At 56.8% G+C, this 16,496-nt stretch overlaps 5 protein-coding genes and 1 non-coding gene across 6 annotated transcripts; 3 read left to right on the top strand and 3 right to left on the bottom strand.

Annotated features, from left to right (window-relative positions):
• The first annotated feature begins 105 nt into the window (after positions 1-105).
• On the top strand, positions 106-4,264 carry BCV69DRAFT_280253 (hypothetical protein). The gene is made up of 2 exons (XM_025491549.1): positions 106-3,510; positions 3,593-4,264. Exons 1-2 carry the CDS (start codon positions 247-249, stop codon positions 4,136-4,138), a joined length of 3,810 nt encoding a protein of 1,269 aa, XP_025349818.1. The 5' UTR covers positions 106-246; the 3' UTR covers positions 4,139-4,264.
• On the bottom strand, positions 4,249-4,342 carry BCV69DRAFT_t9. Its single transcript has one exon. It is a non-coding gene; the product is annotated as a tRNA-Pro (tRNA).
• An 86-nt stretch (positions 4,343-4,428) lies between these two features.
• BCV69DRAFT_310176 (WD40 repeat-like protein) lies at positions 4,429-5,885 on the bottom strand. Its single transcript, XM_025494771.1, has 2 exons — positions 5,405-5,885; positions 4,429-5,322 (listed from the first exon to the last, which is right to left on the bottom strand). The coding sequence occupies exons 1-2, from the start codon at positions 5,801-5,803 to the stop codon at positions 4,507-4,509; spliced, it is 1,215 nt and encodes a 404-aa protein (XP_025349817.1). The 5' UTR covers positions 5,804-5,885; the 3' UTR covers positions 4,429-4,506.
• An 81-nt stretch (positions 5,886-5,966) lies between these two features.
• BCV69DRAFT_280251 (DNA repair exonuclease) lies at positions 5,967-8,945 on the top strand. The gene is made up of 2 exons (XM_025491548.1): positions 5,967-7,263; positions 7,333-8,945. Exons 1-2 carry the CDS (start codon positions 6,071-6,073, stop codon positions 8,762-8,764), a joined length of 2,625 nt encoding a protein of 874 aa, XP_025349816.1. The 5' UTR covers positions 5,967-6,070; the 3' UTR covers positions 8,765-8,945.
• A 75-nt stretch (positions 8,946-9,020) lies between these two features.
• BCV69DRAFT_93519 (hypothetical protein) lies at positions 9,021-13,671 on the bottom strand. Its single transcript, XM_025495649.1, has one exon. It carries the CDS (start codon positions 13,353-13,355, stop codon positions 9,276-9,278), a length of 4,080 nt encoding a protein of 1,359 aa, XP_025349815.1. The 5' UTR covers positions 13,356-13,671; the 3' UTR covers positions 9,021-9,275.
• A 1,579-nt stretch (positions 13,672-15,250) lies between these two features.
• BCV69DRAFT_93509 (hypothetical protein) lies at positions 15,251-16,133 on the top strand. Its single transcript, XM_025495648.1, has one exon. It carries the CDS (start codon positions 15,626-15,628, stop codon positions 16,073-16,075), a length of 450 nt encoding a protein of 149 aa, XP_025349814.1. The 5' UTR covers positions 15,251-15,625; the 3' UTR covers positions 16,076-16,133.
• Positions 16,134-16,496: the final 363 nt, after the last annotated feature.

Raw genomic sequence — 16,496 nt, 5'->3', positions numbered from 1 at the left:
TGTTTCGTTTAGCCGGCGGAAAGAAGCAGCTGCCGGTCCGGTGGGTCGGTCGACGTCGGCATCTCGGCCTCGCAGCCACGGAAACAGAGTCGATCAGGGCACACCCTGGAGATTGATCCCACCCAATCAATCTCCACACCTTCGTGCCTGGCATTAGCGCCACTACCCTCACACTACGATCCTATCCGCAGATCCCTAATGACTGGGTAGCCTCGTTTCGTCCAAATGCCGCACAGCCTTGCCACTATGGCTACGGCGTCTTCCTCGGGAGACAGCAGTGGGCGTTCGGCAGCAGCTGTGCCCTCGATGATAGATTCGCCATCTTCCCATCCTTTGAAAGGCACTCCCGAGGAGGCTGTGACAACTTATGACGATGAGCAACCTCGGTCGAAGCCAAGCAATGGAATCAGAGACTCGCATTTGCGTCAGAGGCGGCCGCTTGGAGACTCGGCATTATCGTCTGGCTCCGAGAAAGCAATCACGGTAGCCAACGATAGGGAGCCGGATCTGCCTCCAAAGCGGTCTCTGGCATCTCGTCTGGGGCTGGTGCCGCTTCACCCACTTCTGGCCTGGATCCGTCCTACGTTCAGCTCGTGGACGAAGATGAAGCCCGTCCTGCGGTCCGCTATCATCGCCTGGATCATGATGCTGTTCATGGTGATCAATCCCGTGGAGAGGGAGCTGGGCCAGGCTTCCTTTCTGGTCCTTGTCTTTGCCTTCATTCAGCCCGCCGAGATCCCGTTGACTGGCATACTGGAGAGAGAATTCTTCATGCTCCTCATTGGTCTCATGAGCTGGGCTTGGTCATGTCTAGCCATCAAGATCGCTGATGCCTCTCGATCCGTCAAACTTACAGCTGCCGAGACATCCTCGACGGTTGTATTCACAGGCGGCTACATCGAGGTTGGACCGAGCGTAGTGTGCGCTTTTTTCTTGGCATTTGGCACAGCTACTTGGCTCTACTTGAAGATACGCTTCGGACCGAGCCCATTCCTTTTTGCAAGCATCATCGGATGCATCGCCTTGGACATCACTCTCACCACAGCACCCTTATTTCCTTACGCCTACTACGACCTCGGTACCGCTATCCTTAAGCCGCTTGCGGTCAAATCAGCGGTGACAATCATTGTCTCGGTCCTCTTCTTCCCGAAGAGTGTCAATTCGCTCTTCGTTGACCGAATCGTACTCGTTCTCAAGCCCCTCAGTGAGGCCCTCCATTCCCAGGAAGCACAGTTCAAGACGTCGCCCCTTGATGACGACTTTGACTTCGGCAAGACCAGGAACATCATCGGGAAAAGTGAGAGAGCCATTCCACTTGTAGCAGGAGCATCTCGGTTGCTTCTGCGCGAATTCAGCTTTGGTCTCGCAAATGGGCAGGACCTGGCAGACATTGAAAGGTTGACCAAGGCTATTGTGGCTCCAGCGAATGGTTTCTCTCAGTACTTTACGGCCATTCGGAACGACATCAAATCATCACACTTCCCTCAGCCGAAGAGTCTCCCGGCTACAAGACCTCCGAGCCCCCAAGCTAGCCAGCCCAGTACACCCGCAGCGGATCGGGAGAAGACCGCATACATTGGCGGAGACAAGCTCCATCCATCTATTGGTGAAGGCGGTCATGTCCATTTCGGAGAGGGTGAGGTTCGCGAAGACGGAGACCACGAGCAGTCATCTCGTCGCAGTTCTATGACAGATCACCATCGTCATGGTGCCCGCAAAGGCCAGATCGTACACCTCGCTCCCATCTACTCGTATTTGCAATCCCGAGGCAATTCTCCCCGGTCACAATCACCTTCGCGACATGGCCATGCAACGCATCCGTCTCAACATGCCTCTGCTGTTGGTACTTGGGCCTCTCTGCGCTTTGCTCAACTAGAGGACCGACTACACACACGCCATGCAGACTGGATTACAGCCGAGATCTTCCAGTCTCTGGGCGAGTCAAGCGCTGCCTTGATGAAGACAAACGCAGCCGCTATCGATCACGCAGTCAGGATGCTGGAGACCTTCAATAGAGCGAGGTATCGATTGCTTATGGCTCGAGTGAGGGGCAAGAAGTTCAGCCTCGGGGGGCAGGCTGAGAGGCCTGTCTCAGAGGTCATCGCAGATGTCGAGGCAGCTCTCATGCGCTTCAGAGAGAAAGAGAGGCTGAGTATCGTTGAGCCTTTCAAGGGCGCGGTGCAGGGAGGTGAAGACCACGATGGCAAGTCGCTTCCCCATCGCTATCTCTTCCAGGCGTGGATCCATCAGCACACGTCACTGGTCTTCACGGATCGCCTGCTCCAATTGCTTCGTCATCTTGACATGCTGGAGCGAGAGAGGACCAGAGGACAGCTGTGGATGCCCTCCTGGCCAGCATTTCTCAAAGTCGAGACTTGGAAGAGTCAAGAAGTAGGATCTGATGAGAGGGATACTGCGAGTATTCACGACGATGAGCATGATGGGAACGAAGCGCACCATGAAGGGGGAGATACCAGGTTTCCTTCCTCTGCTGAGTGGGTAGCTGCCATGGGTGGCGCTCGCAGAAGGGATCCAGATGCTCTCGAGCCAGAGGGAAGAAGGCAAGAGTGGGGCGCAAGATTACACAAATTCGCCCACAAGCTGGTGACGGGAAACATGCTATTCGCGGGAAAGTCAGCCGTCTTGACTGGCTTGCTCTCCATACCCTTCTTCTTGAGCTCATCGACTGGCTGGGTATACGAGAACAAAGGCGTCTGGACTCTCATCATGTCCCAGTTGACCCTCTCTCGTCACAGAGGAGATTCGGTCTTCGCTCTGTTCGGCCGAATCGTCAGCACCGTCTCAGGAGCGGCTGTGGGTCTGGTAGTCTGGTACATGTCAGACGGAGCTCGGACAGCAAACCCCTATGGTATCATGGTCGTTTGGAGCGTCTTTGCGGTACTCTTGATGGCTGTGAGGATCTACTACCCCGGTCCTCCCATCGTGGCCATTATTGCCGTGATCACGACTTCGCTGGTCGTCGGCTATTCGTGGAAGGATCAGTACAATCCCGTCTTCGGAGCACCGGGAACGGGCTGGGACGTCGCGTGGAGGCGGTTCGTAGAGGTCCTGTTGGGATCTTCGGCAGCGGTGATCTGGAGCTTCCTGCCTCCTACATCAACGCTGAGGCAGTACCTTCGTCGAGCACACGCTGCGAGCATCCATCGCTCGGGGCTGCTGCACTGCCGCCTGCTGGCTTTCACTTCGCAGAATCACGCCGACGAAGGGTACGATCAGGCGAAGGAAGTCGATCCTCTGGAGCTTTCCGCGTCGCTGATTTCGCATCGCCAGAAGCTCAGGCGACTCGATGCGCTCAAGGTCAACGTCTCGTGGGAGACGTCTCTGAGGGGTGGATGGCCCAAGGAGAGGTACCAACAGCTGTTTGAAGTCCAGCTCGAGCTGGCCAAGTTGCTTTCGGCTGCTGTGGTCGTCTCACAGCGCCTAGGCCAAGCCTATTCCAAGGCTTTGCTGAGGCGGACCAGGTTCGCAGACGAGAGATTTACCGCAGACGTGAGTCTCTCTGAGCATCGAAGTAGAGGCACTTTTGCAACGACCTGACTTTCTCTCTCCCCTTTTTTCTGCCCTCTCTCAGGTTATGTCGGTGTATTCTCTCTGCTCTTCAGCGCTGCGTACAGCTCAACCACTCCCACAGCTCACCCCGATCCTCTTTTCGCGCTACATCTCCGATGCCGGCTTCTCCTTTGATCCCCGTCAGACGCACCATGCGTACCTACACCCGAGTCTACTGCATCAAGGCGAAGACGACCATGATCAGGATACGGATGACCTGCCAGGCCTGCCGAAGATGCTCACAGCCGAGGTGCTAGAGAGCGAGGAGTACCTCACCTTTGCCGTGGGCGTGAGCACCCTCAGCGGCATTGTGCTCAACCTCGACGCGCTGCTACTGGCAGTCAAGGAGCTCGTGGGCGAGTGCTATTCTCTGCCGGGGAGGATCTACGTCAAGAGCGCAATGGGAAGCGCAGAAGCTCACCGCGAGGTCACCAAGCAGGGTATGGAGAGTTACATGAATGAGAAGCTAGGTGGGAGGAAGCAGGCTCGCAGCGGCCGCTGGCGAGGTGGAGCGGGCGGTGAGAACGAACGTCAGGGGCAATCGCGGGCCGGAATGACGACGCCCTAAGGAGCGGTGTGGGCGTGTGTATGCTTCGCATTTCAAATGTACTATATCGTAGATCGTGTAGTGTAGACTTTCTTGATCGCAGGACGCGAGGACCGCAAAAAATGGAGCGCGGGCCTGAACCGGATTCGAACCGATCACCGCCACCACCTCTCTGGTTTTTTTACAAAACCCGAAGGAGGAATGCAACCACTACACCATCAGGCCACGAACAGGGCGTTTGGCCTCTAGTACAATATTATACACGACAGGCTTCGAGTCTGGCATGTCCTCAGCCACGGTACGACATGGCACCCCGGTCTTATCCGCATCTAAAGTCAAGGTAGCAGCCAGTAAACGTGGTATTGTACAAGGTGTCGATACTCTCCCTCTCATGACTCCGCGTTGTCCTGACGCCGATCGAACCACACCCTCACACTCGGGTCGTGCTCCATCCCAGCCGATGCCAGGATGCGCACTCCCTCCCGCGTCTTGGGATGCACCGCTACGGCCCCTACCACGTCCCTGTGCACGCCTGCACCTACTACTCCCCCCTGCTCTGGAATACGACGCGATTGCAAATCCCAACAGTAGAGCTTGCTATCCTCACTGCCAGAGACGATGAAGACTTCCGACTGAGGGGTGGTGGTGGGCACCGCTGTTCCTTCGGCAGGGAGGACCAGGAAGTGCGACTTGATGGCGTACTTGTGATTTTGATAGACGCCTCCCACCCCGCTTTTTCCTCCTGCAGCTGATGTGGCTCCTTCTCCTCCATCCTTGTTGTCTCGCTCCCCTCTGTGGGGACGGTACGTCTTGACGATCTTGCCATTGGCTACGTCCCACAGTCTAAGCGTGGAGTCGAGGGACGAGGCGAGCAGATGCGAAGACGACGGGGAGAAGCGGATGGACGTTGTAGGTGAGGACGTCGGATGCGGAAGAGTAGCGAGGCAAAGACCAGTGGGTACGTCCCACAGCCGAATTAGACCATCGTAGCTGCACGAAGCGATCAGAGTTCCGTCCCGATTGAAGTCCACATCTGTCACTGCCTCTGAGTGAGCGGCAATGGTCCTATGGCAGGTGCCCTTCCTGACGTCCCATAGTCGAACCGTCTCGTCGAAAGAGCCGCTGACGATGAGATTCGATTGAGGAGAGTAGGCCACGCAAAAGACGTACGACGTGTGGCCGATGAGACGCCTCAGATCGTAGCCCTGAAAGGGCAGCAATGGAGAGGAGGAAGATGTCAGTGAGTCCTGTCGGTCCAGCATTGTCGTCCTGCAGCTTTCGACTCACAGATAGTGCGTTCCACACACCCACTGTCTTGTCATCGCTGGCTGTTGCCAGATACCTCCCGCAGGGGCTCCAGGCAACGTCACTGATCCCTCCTCCATGACCCTTGAGGGTCTCTACCAGCTGCCCAGTGCGCAACGACCATATTCTGACGGTCTTGTCTGCAGACGCTGAGGCCAGCAGGGTGCCATCGGGCGAAAAAGACAGGGAGGAGATGGCGCGAGTGTGGCCCAGAAGTGTGTAGACATGCGAGTAGTCAAGGGGGGAGCCGGGACCACTTGCTGGCTGTGTATGTGTCTGCATCGCGACATCGCCCTCTGCGTCTGGCTCTGGCTTGACCGAGACGATGTCTGCTGCGCTCAGCTGGGTATCGTCATGAACTGCAGCCTGCTCATCTTCCATCGTCGCTCGCAGCGCCCAGGGATTGGAAGAGGTGCAAAGATCGAATATGCTCAAATGGAACTGGTATAGGTCGGAATGGTGCTTGGTTTGTGCAGGAAGAAGTCAAAGTGGAGACGCGACTCCCTTTCCGCTTCTCCAGAAGTGCAGCTTCCACACTTCACGATGCCACTCGTACCTTGCCAACTCGTCGTCACCGGTCCCGGTTTCTATATGCAATACCTAGCTTGTACTGGATAATCCTCACTATCTCAACCACCAACACGAGGCATGGTGAGGACCACACGGGCTGCGCGGGCGGCTACCGCCGATGCCGAAGCAGCGGCGGCGGCGGCTGCAGAGGCTGGGACAGAAGCACCGCCAGCACCGGTGGAGGAGGACCAGTCCGCCTCACCCGCTCATCCTGAGCAGCAAGAGCCTGGTCAAGGCAAAGCGGATGAAAATCGTTACAGCCAACCAAGTGAATCTGGCTCTCGAAGTCAGAGCAGACCTGAGCCGGAACATACCCCAGATGGCGATCATGGCTTCGCCGGACAGGGAGGCGCAACCTCGTTCACGCCTCGTGACCCTGCGAGTCATATCAAGATCATGCTCGCTACTGACAACCATGTGGGGTACATGGAGCGAGATCCGGTACGAGGACAGGACTCGATCAACACATTCAGAGAGATCCTGCAGCTAGCAGTAGCCCACGACGTGGACATGATTCTCCTCGGAGGGGATCTGTTTCACGAGAACAAGCCCACCAGGGCAACCCTGCATCAGGTCATGGCGTCCATCCGAGAGTACTGTATGGGAGACAAGCCTATCTCTCTGGAGCTTCTCAGCGATCCCAATGACGGTCAGGCAGACGGCTACAGCTTCCCGGCTGTCAATTACGAAGATGCCAATCTCAACGTTTCCATCCCAGTCTTCTCCATCCATGGCAATCATGATGATCCTCAAGGCGTGGGCATAGACGGGGCATTGTCAGCACTGGACTTGCTCTCTGTGTCCGGACTTGTCAACTACTTTGGCAAGATCGAGCTTCCCTCTGACGATCAGACTGCTCAGAACTCTTCAAGAAGGGCGCCAAATGCAGGAGGTTTGTCAGATGTGGGAATCCGAATCAGGCCCGTGCTGCTGCAGAAAGGAGACACAAAACTGGCCCTCTACGGCATGGGCAACATCAAAGATGAGCGCATGCATTATGAGCTCAGAGCGAACCGAGTGAGGATGTATCGACCCCGGGAGGACCCTGATGACTGGTTCAACATCCTCGTTGTTCACCAGAACAGAGCTGCACACAACCCAAAAGCTTGTGTGCCCGAGACCATGTTTGACGACTCGGTACATTTGGTAGTGTGGGGACATGAACATGAGCAGCTGATCAATCCTCAGCCAGTAGGAGGGAAAAGATACTACATCACGCAGCCCGGCAGCAGTGTGGCGACAAGCTTGAGCCCAGGCGAAGCATCTGAAAAGTGAGTCCGTTCGGCCATTTTCTCGATGAAGCCTGTCATCCTGACTAGAGCTTCCTATCTTTGTGTCAGATCGGTTGCCATCGTACATATAGAGGGTCGAGGCTTTTCTATGGAGCCAATTCCTCTGCAGACGGTCAGACCCTTCATCATGGACGACATGGCATTGAAGGAAGAGGCAGAAGACGCGCAGGTTTCACTCGATGACAAAGGCGCGCTGCAGAACCTGCTCAAGAACAGAGTGTACGAGCTCATCGACAGGGCGAACGAAGAGTGGGATCAGAAGCATGCGCACCTTCGTCCGCGAGATCGACCGCAACGTATGCTGCCTCTGGTCCGTCTTCGAGTGGAGTACGAGGCCAACTTCGAGCTGGGCAACCCGATCCGCTTCGGTCAAGAGTTCATCGACAAGGTGGCCAATCCGAAGGACGTCCTGCAATTCCACAAGAAGAAGGCGCCTCCTCGCAAGAAGGCGTCTAGCGATCGACGCTATGCCTATGTCGATGTGGAGCCCGAAGACCTGATGTCGGTAGAGAAATTTGAGAAGATCAAAGTCGGCGGACTCGTCAAGGAATTCTTGGACGCGCAAAAGCTCGAGCTGCTCAACTCAGACGGGCTAGAGCGGGCCATCACCAACTTTGTAGACAAGGACGATCGTGACGCTATTCAACACTTTGTCAAGAGTATGATGAAGACTTTCCAGGGCACACTCAACTCTATGGCGCCCAATGAGGAGCAGCTTGAGCATGAGCTTGACAGAATCCGTGAAGAGCAGAGCAAGAACGATGAGAGGAGGGCTGAGTCTCGTCGAAGAGCGCAAGAGGAAGAAGAGCAAGACGTCAACGATCATACGGGAACAAGCAGAGGCGCAGATAAAGGCAAGGCTCCCAAAAGCAAAAGCGGCAGGACGGCAAAGCAAGTCGACTCGGACGACTCGATGTTGATGGATGAAGGCAGCGACGGCTTTTCTGACAGCAGTCGTGCTAGTCCCGTTGCTCGCACTGGCGGCTCGTCCCGTAGAGGAGGCGCGAGCAACAAAGCCAGCGGCTCGCGCTCCACTGCTAAGAGCGGCAGTCGAAGTCGCAGCAATGGCATGTTCCTCGGTCAGTCGCAAGAGGATGACGAAGAAGACATCATGGACCAAGAAGAGGAGGAAGACTCCACTCCTGCACCTCGCGCTCCCGCCGCTACCTCCAAGGCTACATCTCGCGCCCAAGCCCTTGCCCGCAACACACCTGCCAAGAAGAAGGCTCCTGCTGCTGCCAGTACCAGTACGGCACGCAAGGCGACAACGACGGGACGGGGAGGTCGGGCAGCAGCCGCCAAGGCCTCGCGCCGGATCACTGCTGAAGCAGAGAGCGACGATGGGAGTCTGAGCTCGCCTGGGGATGGCGCAGGCAGCGATAGTCCTGGTTTCGAAGAGCTAGATGAGGAAGAGAGTCAAGCGGCGGCTGCGAAGAGCAGGGCTGGAGCGGGAAGAAAAGGGGCGGCGGGAAGACGATGAGAGTGCGATGGCTTGAGCGCTGGCAAGGAGACACACGACTCGCAAATAGCCCAGGGCTCGCGGGACTCGAGGGCAATCGTACACCCCTCCCCATTACACTTCTTTCGCCCTATCCCTTCATCCATACTCAATGTCAATCGCTCTTCATGCTGCTGGTCCCGAAAGGCCAGATCAAACGCTCCTGAGATGAAAGTCGTGAAGATGCGTGTCCACAAGTCTATGAGCAGTCTGATTTCGAAGTATCAGTATGAGTATGAGCATTATAGGAGCATGGTATGTATGAGGGACGGGTAGATCCCTGACTAATGGATGAGAGATCGGGACTGCAGTCTAGCAGGGTTCGCTAAGGTAGAAAGGTAGGGTGAAGAAATGTGGAGAGGAGGGGGAGGAGGGAAGAGAGTCTAGCCAGTGATTGATGCCCAAATCGGCCGGTGAGGAGGACAGCTGTAGAAGCTGGTCTGTAGAGGTGAAGAAGACCAAAGGGGGAGAGCTGCAGGCTTTGAGCCTTCCTTCACACCTCTGCTACCACCCGCACCGTCCATGCGTCCCTTCCGAGAGTCGCCGTCGGGCGTGTATTGGTAGCATGCGTTGTCCTGACAAGTTGTAGAGCCCATGGCGTCTTGCAAATCAGCCCGTTGGCCTCTCCTACCAGCAGCACAGGCAGGGAAGCAGGCGGTGGAGGTGCGCTCGAGGAGGAGGAGGCTGTCTTCTTCTTGTCCTCTGTAGAAATTGGCTTCGCGCCAGTACTGGAGGTAGGCAAGTGTGTAGTCACTCTGCCCTGCTGTTGCTCACCAGACCTCTCTGCAAGTGAAGCACCGTACCTCAAGAGATCAGGCATGGGTGGTAGTCTGACCGAGAGGACTGGAGCTTCGCGTCGAGCCGACTGGTACTGCCCAGCAAAGGGTGAAGCGACCATTTCACTCTGCAGCGGTCCGAGACTGCCTAGCCAGATTGCCATTCCGTGCCAGAGGGCCTCCTTGTCGTGTAGATGCAGTGCGTGCGTCTCGGGAATGTAGAAGGGGCGAGTGGAAAGGGTGCGCAGGGTGCCCGATTGGGCGCTGGATGCCGTTCGGATCGACGGTGCGACGCTGTGGTAGGGATGCTCGCTCCTGGAGACACTAGCCGATGCGCCACCGTTACTTGCCTCGTTCGCATCCGTAGCATCTTGTTGACTACTGTCCACTCGGCAGAAGGAATACTCGAAGGAGGCAGCACCAACGATGCTCCAGCAAAAGGCGTCATCTGCAACGTCTTGCTCCCTCTCCGAATCCATCGTCATTTCCTCTCCTGATCCACTACCCGCACCAGCTTTGTTGGCTGCAGATGAAGGAGATTGCACTCCCTTCTCCTTTCCTGCTGGGAGGAACGTCAACGGTGTTGGTGCGAGGCTCTCGCTAACATTGAAGGGAGTTCGCGAGACCGAGGTCGGGGTAGACTGAGTACCAGTGACTGCAGCCCCTGGTGACGGTGCATCTTGCCCACCGACCCGGGGAGCAGGTGGCAAAGGGCTGGGTGACTTGACGACTGCGTTGAAAGATGGCGCTGAGCTTGCGCCGTCATCGTTCCCTTTCAGCTCCCGCAGACCTTCAGTAGGAGGCGGAGAGGGCGCACCTTTAGACTGACGAGAGAGTGCATTGTCTGCCTCCATCGAAGGCGAACGTGCCGGCACCGACTTGGGCGGCAGCAAGCGCGAGGAGGACGGTGGTGCTGAAGGAGGCGACGACATTTCCGTCTCATCACTTCCAAGCGAAGGTAGCGAAGTTGCATGAGACGATGACTGTCCTCCTGGAGGGACACTCAGATTGGGCGTGGACTCTGATGTGGCGGTCGACGTTGAGAGGGAAGACGATGCCGAAGAGATCCGGGTTGCCAGTTGCGGCCGTGCAGAGGCGGGAAAGTCGCCTTCGCTCGCCCCCATTGGTCGCCACCAAGGATCGGCGGGAGCAGAGCAGAGGAACATTCGGGCAGCCGGAGAGGCGGAGCGCTGATCGTCTCGACTGTGAGAAGGCGGTGGCGCAAGCGTGGATTTGCCCGTGGCCTTCACCGGCTCATACTTCATGAAAGCGACCTTTTGCATCTGACTGATTGGTCCACCCTCCGTCCCTCCTGCTTCTTGTCCTTGTCCCAAAGAAGAAGAAGAAGACGAGGTTGCTGATCCTGTACTGGCAGGCACGATGATCTTGCCCTTCTCCACTTTGCAGACTATCATCTCGTCGCTCACTACCCCGATACCAGGTACCTCAAGCACCACGATTGATCCGTACGTGACTGCCGCACCTTCACCTGCCGCCGCGTCACTGACAGTCTCGTGTCCTACTCGAGTCCTACCAACAGGCCTCATATAGAAGGTAGTCCATGAGTCGTTGCGAGCCGATAGCTTCCCTTGGTCCACAGCCATGTACCTCGTCCGGACATTCTGACTATTGACTCGGTTGAATAGACAGATGGCTAGCTCAGGTGTGATCTGCGTGCTCGACGTCTTTGCCCGAGTAGTCTTCTTAGACGGCTTCGAAATGACAGTGATAGGATCGCTGGTGCAGTCCAATACGATGTCTTGCTGCATGGGCAATGTGGTCCCGGAAGCCGTATATCGCGAAGCAGGTCGTCCGCCCAACATATCAACGTTGCCGGGGTGAAAGTATCCCGACGAGGATGAAGGAGAGGCATATGCAGGTGAAGTGGAGGTTCCGGGCGTCGGGAAAGACTCTGATGCGTTGTACAGTCTCGGAGACTTGGCGGGAGAAGGCCCGATGCTAGCAGAATAAGAAGATGACCGCTGAGAATGCTCTTGCTGATTAGTCACCGGCTCGAAGAGTTGTAGCTGCAGCTGAAACGTCTTTGCGCTCTTTGTACTTGCTCCTACGTGTAGATGACCAAACTTGGCGTTCAGAGAGCGATCTAGCACGATGTCTTCAGACACGACTCCGCTTCCTCCTGAATGCAGACCCGCTCCAGTGAGTGAGGCAGCAAGACTGCTGCTGTCCGCCATGGGCAGGATGTTCATCCTGAGATGAACGTGCCGTGCAGATTCAGGTAGCAGAGGCGCAGTGGAGTATCCAGGTCCTCTAAGCCTAACAATCGGAGGCGGACACAAGAAGCGTTTCTCGTGTCCGTAGCTCTTCTGCGCTACGCCAGAATGAGTACAGCTGATGGTGACGAAGTATGCATCACCGGCTTCCTCGCGAGCGTGTCGAAGCCGTTGTTCGGATGCCAATGAGGATGCAAGCGGTGGACTAGACAGAGCAGCCGCTTCAGCCTCTGTTCGACGGATCATGAATCTTTCCAGCGTCCCTTGAAAGATGTCATGTCTCTCCCTGGCGGCAAGATCGGCCCAAGTTCTCTTCTTAGTGGAAGTGCTCATTGTTGTAGCGGATGATGATGAATGGGATGGCGTTGAGAAAGTGGACGCGGGTATTGGGTATCCTTGCAGGGAATTGGTGATACTGGAAAGAGGAGGCAGCATCCGTCCGCTGGAGCCGTGACGGTGCGATGCAAGCGACATCGATGGTGTTGAGCGACTGCTATTGGGAGGGAACATTGCATGCGTTGAAACGGGTGGTGAAGCTGAGCTGGCATCGGTAAGATCGTCGTCACCGAGACCTGACCCGGAAGAGTGAGACCGCTGGATGCTGTACCTCCGATCTTGCTCTCGAGATGCGGGGCTTGGTCCGGCATAAGACTGGTAGTGATCGGACTGAGGATGGGGAGAGGGATAGCCTGCTAAGCCAGCAAGCGGAGGCCGGTACAACTCTTTCGAAGAGGTTGCGTCAACTGCCGTTGGACCTGAGCTATCCCGAGAATGCCCGGCATAGCCGCTGTCAATTGAGGCTGTTCTGAGTAATGGATAGCTTGAGCCTTCATTCGCCCAGCTATCTCCCAATCCTGGCCTCGAAATGCTGCCTCTGCTGGCGCTGGCTTCGCGCATTCTGAACGAATCCGGATGGAGAGGCTGGTGTCCCGTCATCTCTGGTCGAGAGGACAAAGGACGAGGATACCGAGAGCTCTGCGCTGAAGTCTCTCGTGCAATAGATTGCGACTCCCGTTCTTCAGAGCCCTGAAGAGGCGAATGAGGAAGCAAGCCTTTACTGCTACCCGACTGTACCAGTCCGTCACGTCCATGGTCCATGGGAAGCCGCCAAGAGCCATCCTGGGGCTCGGCCCGATGTGAGATAGGAGAGGACGCTGAGGCTGACATTGGCTGAGATTGCTGATAGCGGCTCGACGACTCAGCGGAGATCGGATCGTACCTCGAAGTTTGGGGCGGTGGGGGAGGTAGGACTCTCGCCCTAGCAGCAGACTTGATCTTGGTAAGGCCAGGAGATGATGCGGGTTCTGCTCGGTAAGTCCGAGGACTGGCGCTACTGACTGCTGCCGATGTCTCAGCAGCGCTATCCGTTCGAAGCGGATCGTGTTCTGCGAGCTCATCAACCTCTTCGTCTTCCCATGGTCGCTGCCGAACACCCTCGTCACGCCCTATTGACCCATCAGCATGATGCCGCCGGTAAGCGCTGGAGGGCAAAGCCCGATCCGAGGGACTAATGCTCCTCGGCCTCTTGTCTCTCTCCCGGGGCGTCGAAGGCCCGACAGGCATCGAGAGCAAGAGCGGGTCACGAAGTTGAGCCTATGGTGGAGAGATTGATGATTCGTTGTGACCTTTGGAGCCGATGATCTCCGACAGACAGACAGACTGGCTGAAGCCTGGGATAGTGTCTGTATGCTGCGCGAGGTCGCCGTACTTGTCGAGGCGACTGGAGTAGCCGATGCGCAAGCGAGGAGAAGATCGGGGTAGGAACGAGCCGAATGTTCAACGGGTGGTGATCAAGAGGAAGAGGTTGGGGAGGATGAAGAGGTGAAGAGATGCGTGGGGAAGGAAGTGCCGGACCCCCTTGACCCCCTTGATGGTTTGACGGTCTACTTGAGAGCAAAGAAGCAGCGAGCAAGATCCGAAGGAAGCAACAGGGGTCCGTTAGGACAATGGCAGGAAGCCCAGGCAAGAGGTTAAAGTCCTGGTGGTAGTCTCCCTTGTGCCTGTCGTCAAATGGCCTGGCAAGCTACTTTGTGACGTTGCTATCTTGACCTTTGACCTGCAGAACAGAGCCGCTCTTCAGGAACCAAGGGCGTCGCAGCCAGGAACCGGGAATCTATTGTGGTGAGCCTCGGAACGGGAGCGCTGAGCAATGCTGCCCTGACAAGGAAGACAGTGTCGGTTCGCAGTAGCTCTTATGCCTTTGCTGCGTGATGATCAGGAGGCGGAGATTGCTGTACAGCAGGGTATCGATATCCGTCCGCTGCTGGAGCCAGAAGATGTAGTGACGAGAAGATTTGGAAAGCCGATGAGAGGGCAAGACGAGCAAATCACTCGACTCGGAAGATCCCAGAGGTGAGTAGACGTTGTGCGAGGCAAACGTTGTTGGGCCAATGGTGGAAATGAAGGGAAGAGAGAGAAGGAGTAGTAGTTTGTGATGCAGTCTGTTTTGCTCTATGCTGGGTGGTGAAGTGAGAGGAAGTAAGGTAGCAAGCAACGGGAAGGACTGGCCTAGGCTCGGCAGTAGGGATCTGAAGTGAAGTGACTTTCCCCCCTAGCCGGCGCTCTATCGCACGCCTTCTAAGCAATGACCTCGCCTGGCCACGGCTCGAGTCAATCTTCCTCTGAGCCGGGCCCTTTTGGGTTTGGCACAGATCCTTCTGAAGATGTGCTCGCTTCTGCGACGGATGTAGAAAGGAGAATGGGCGTCACTGCAGAGCGATTGGGATCCGAAAGCTCCCAGGGTGTATTGTGCCGGTGATGTGGGAGAAGTCAGTTCCCTCTTTGCGGAGAGTGGAGAGTGAAAGTGGGAGGCAAGAATTGGCCGTGGTGAATCGGGAGGAGGACTGTGAGGTGTAGAGATGTATTTGCACAGACGCAGCTGCCGAGGCAAGGAGGTTAGTCATCCTCTCTATTGGGGGAAAAAGGGGCCGGGCTGGAGCCAGCATTGATGGTGGGTGGAGGGAGTAGCCCTCGGGAGGAAGAGGCGGAGAGGACGCGAGGGAGATAGCGGGCCAAGGTGGGAGATGGGAAGGGGGCGGCAGAAGCAGAGGCAGAGGCACTAGGAGCGACTCGGGCAGTGTGAGAACTGCAAGTGACGTTTGTGACGTGAGGAGCAAAAAAGCCCGGCTGGGCAGAGGAGCGGCGGGTAGGCAGGACAAAGAGGGTGGGAGGGGTCTCAGCGCCACGCCAATTGCCGGTGCCTGACGCAGCTACGGTACTATCCATCCACAGACCAATGTTGAACGCAGCGGACTCCATTGGCGGCGACTCAATCGCCACCGTCTTTGCCGTTACGAACTCTGGCTACCAATGCCCGCCACACCATCTTAGCGAGGTAGCCTGGCTCCACCAAGACGCCATCGAGGGCGCAAAGGATGATCTCCCGGCGGCGGAGGCTGGAAGCGGAGGCCACATGGCTGGTTGAGCAAGCCTCGTTCTTGTTGCTGCATCTGGCGGAGCTAAAACCACCCGAGGCGGTAATCCCTCGACTCCCCGCCCCACTCCAGCCGAACCACGCGGCGTGACGAAAGGAGCAACTTTCGACCTCGGTGCTCCTCGGGGCAACCTACACTACCCACCTCGGGCGGCGGAGCAGCGGCGGCGGCGGCGGCCGAGAGCAGAGTCAGAAAGACAGACAGACATACAGACGCCTTCCACTCTGGCTCCGTCACCAAGGCCAAAGGATGAGGTCAGCCTCGGCCAAGAACCGCTAGGGCGTCAAAGACAGACAGACAGACAGTGGGGCAGCTTCATCAAAGACCAAGCAGACCGAGGCAAAGAAGGAGGGGGAGGCACTTTGCCAATGGCACCGCTCGGGCAATGTCAGTGGCGTCATGCTGGGACCGTCGAGGAAGGTAGGTGACAGACACCGGAGAGACCCTCGAAGTCCTCGTCCTCGTCGTCATCGTCATCGAGTGCGAAGGGATGTAACCCCTTTAGCGCTGTCGATGATTGGAATATGCTCGCGCCACGGCTTCGAGCACCGATTGCGTAGGCTCCCGCATCCTCGACACGCACGCACGCACGCACGCACGCACGCACGCACGCACCCCTTGACTCGATGTTCGCACGCTGATCCCGATAGAGGTGCCCGGAGAAGACCTTGGGAGCGAGTGAGTAGTATTGGCCCGCTTGCCTTTTCCCACTCGCCACTCCCTTCCCAGTGTATGACAATACGACTCGCTGTGAGACAAGTTCTCACGCTCAACCGCACGGCCTCCGGGACTTTTGCCAATCACAGATCTAGCCCACGGCATACGCGCCGGGGACTTTCTCTTCCCTAGACGTATGGCTTGCACGTCTAGACTTTTTTTGAGTGTTCCTTGATTGGCATTGAGATCGATGGGAACTTTTGGTTTTTTTTCCCATGCCCGTTGCCCCGAGTCGCCGATGAAGATCCTCCCCGCGTCAGAACCGGACTCTGCAGCTCCATTTACAAGCAAAGCCGCACTGTAGCATTTGAAAAAAGCAACAGTCCCCTCCTGAGCTTCTGACGGCTCTCGCTCCCAATCTTCTAGACTCCCATCTTGGACCCGTGAGATCCGACACTCCGACAAGCTCATCTCATCACTTGGCATGGCATGGCATGGCGTCTCACTGAAATCTAGATTCCCACGAAAAGGCTTGTCTGTCTGTGATCAGTGACGGCGGCAGTGACGGCGGCAGTGGCGGCTGTGGCGGCTGTGGCGGCTGTGGCGGCTGTGA

This window comes from Pseudomicrostroma glucosiphilum, assembly GCF_003144135.1.
Source record: "Pseudomicrostroma glucosiphilum strain MCA 4718 unplaced genomic scaffold BCV69scaffold_2, whole genome shotgun sequence".
NCBI classification, from domain to species: Eukaryota; Fungi; Basidiomycota; class Exobasidiomycetes; order Microstromatales; family Microstromataceae; genus Microstroma; species Microstroma glucosiphilum.
The sequence above is the reverse complement of the archived record's forward strand: the minus strand, read 5'-3'. Positions and strand labels throughout refer to the sequence as shown.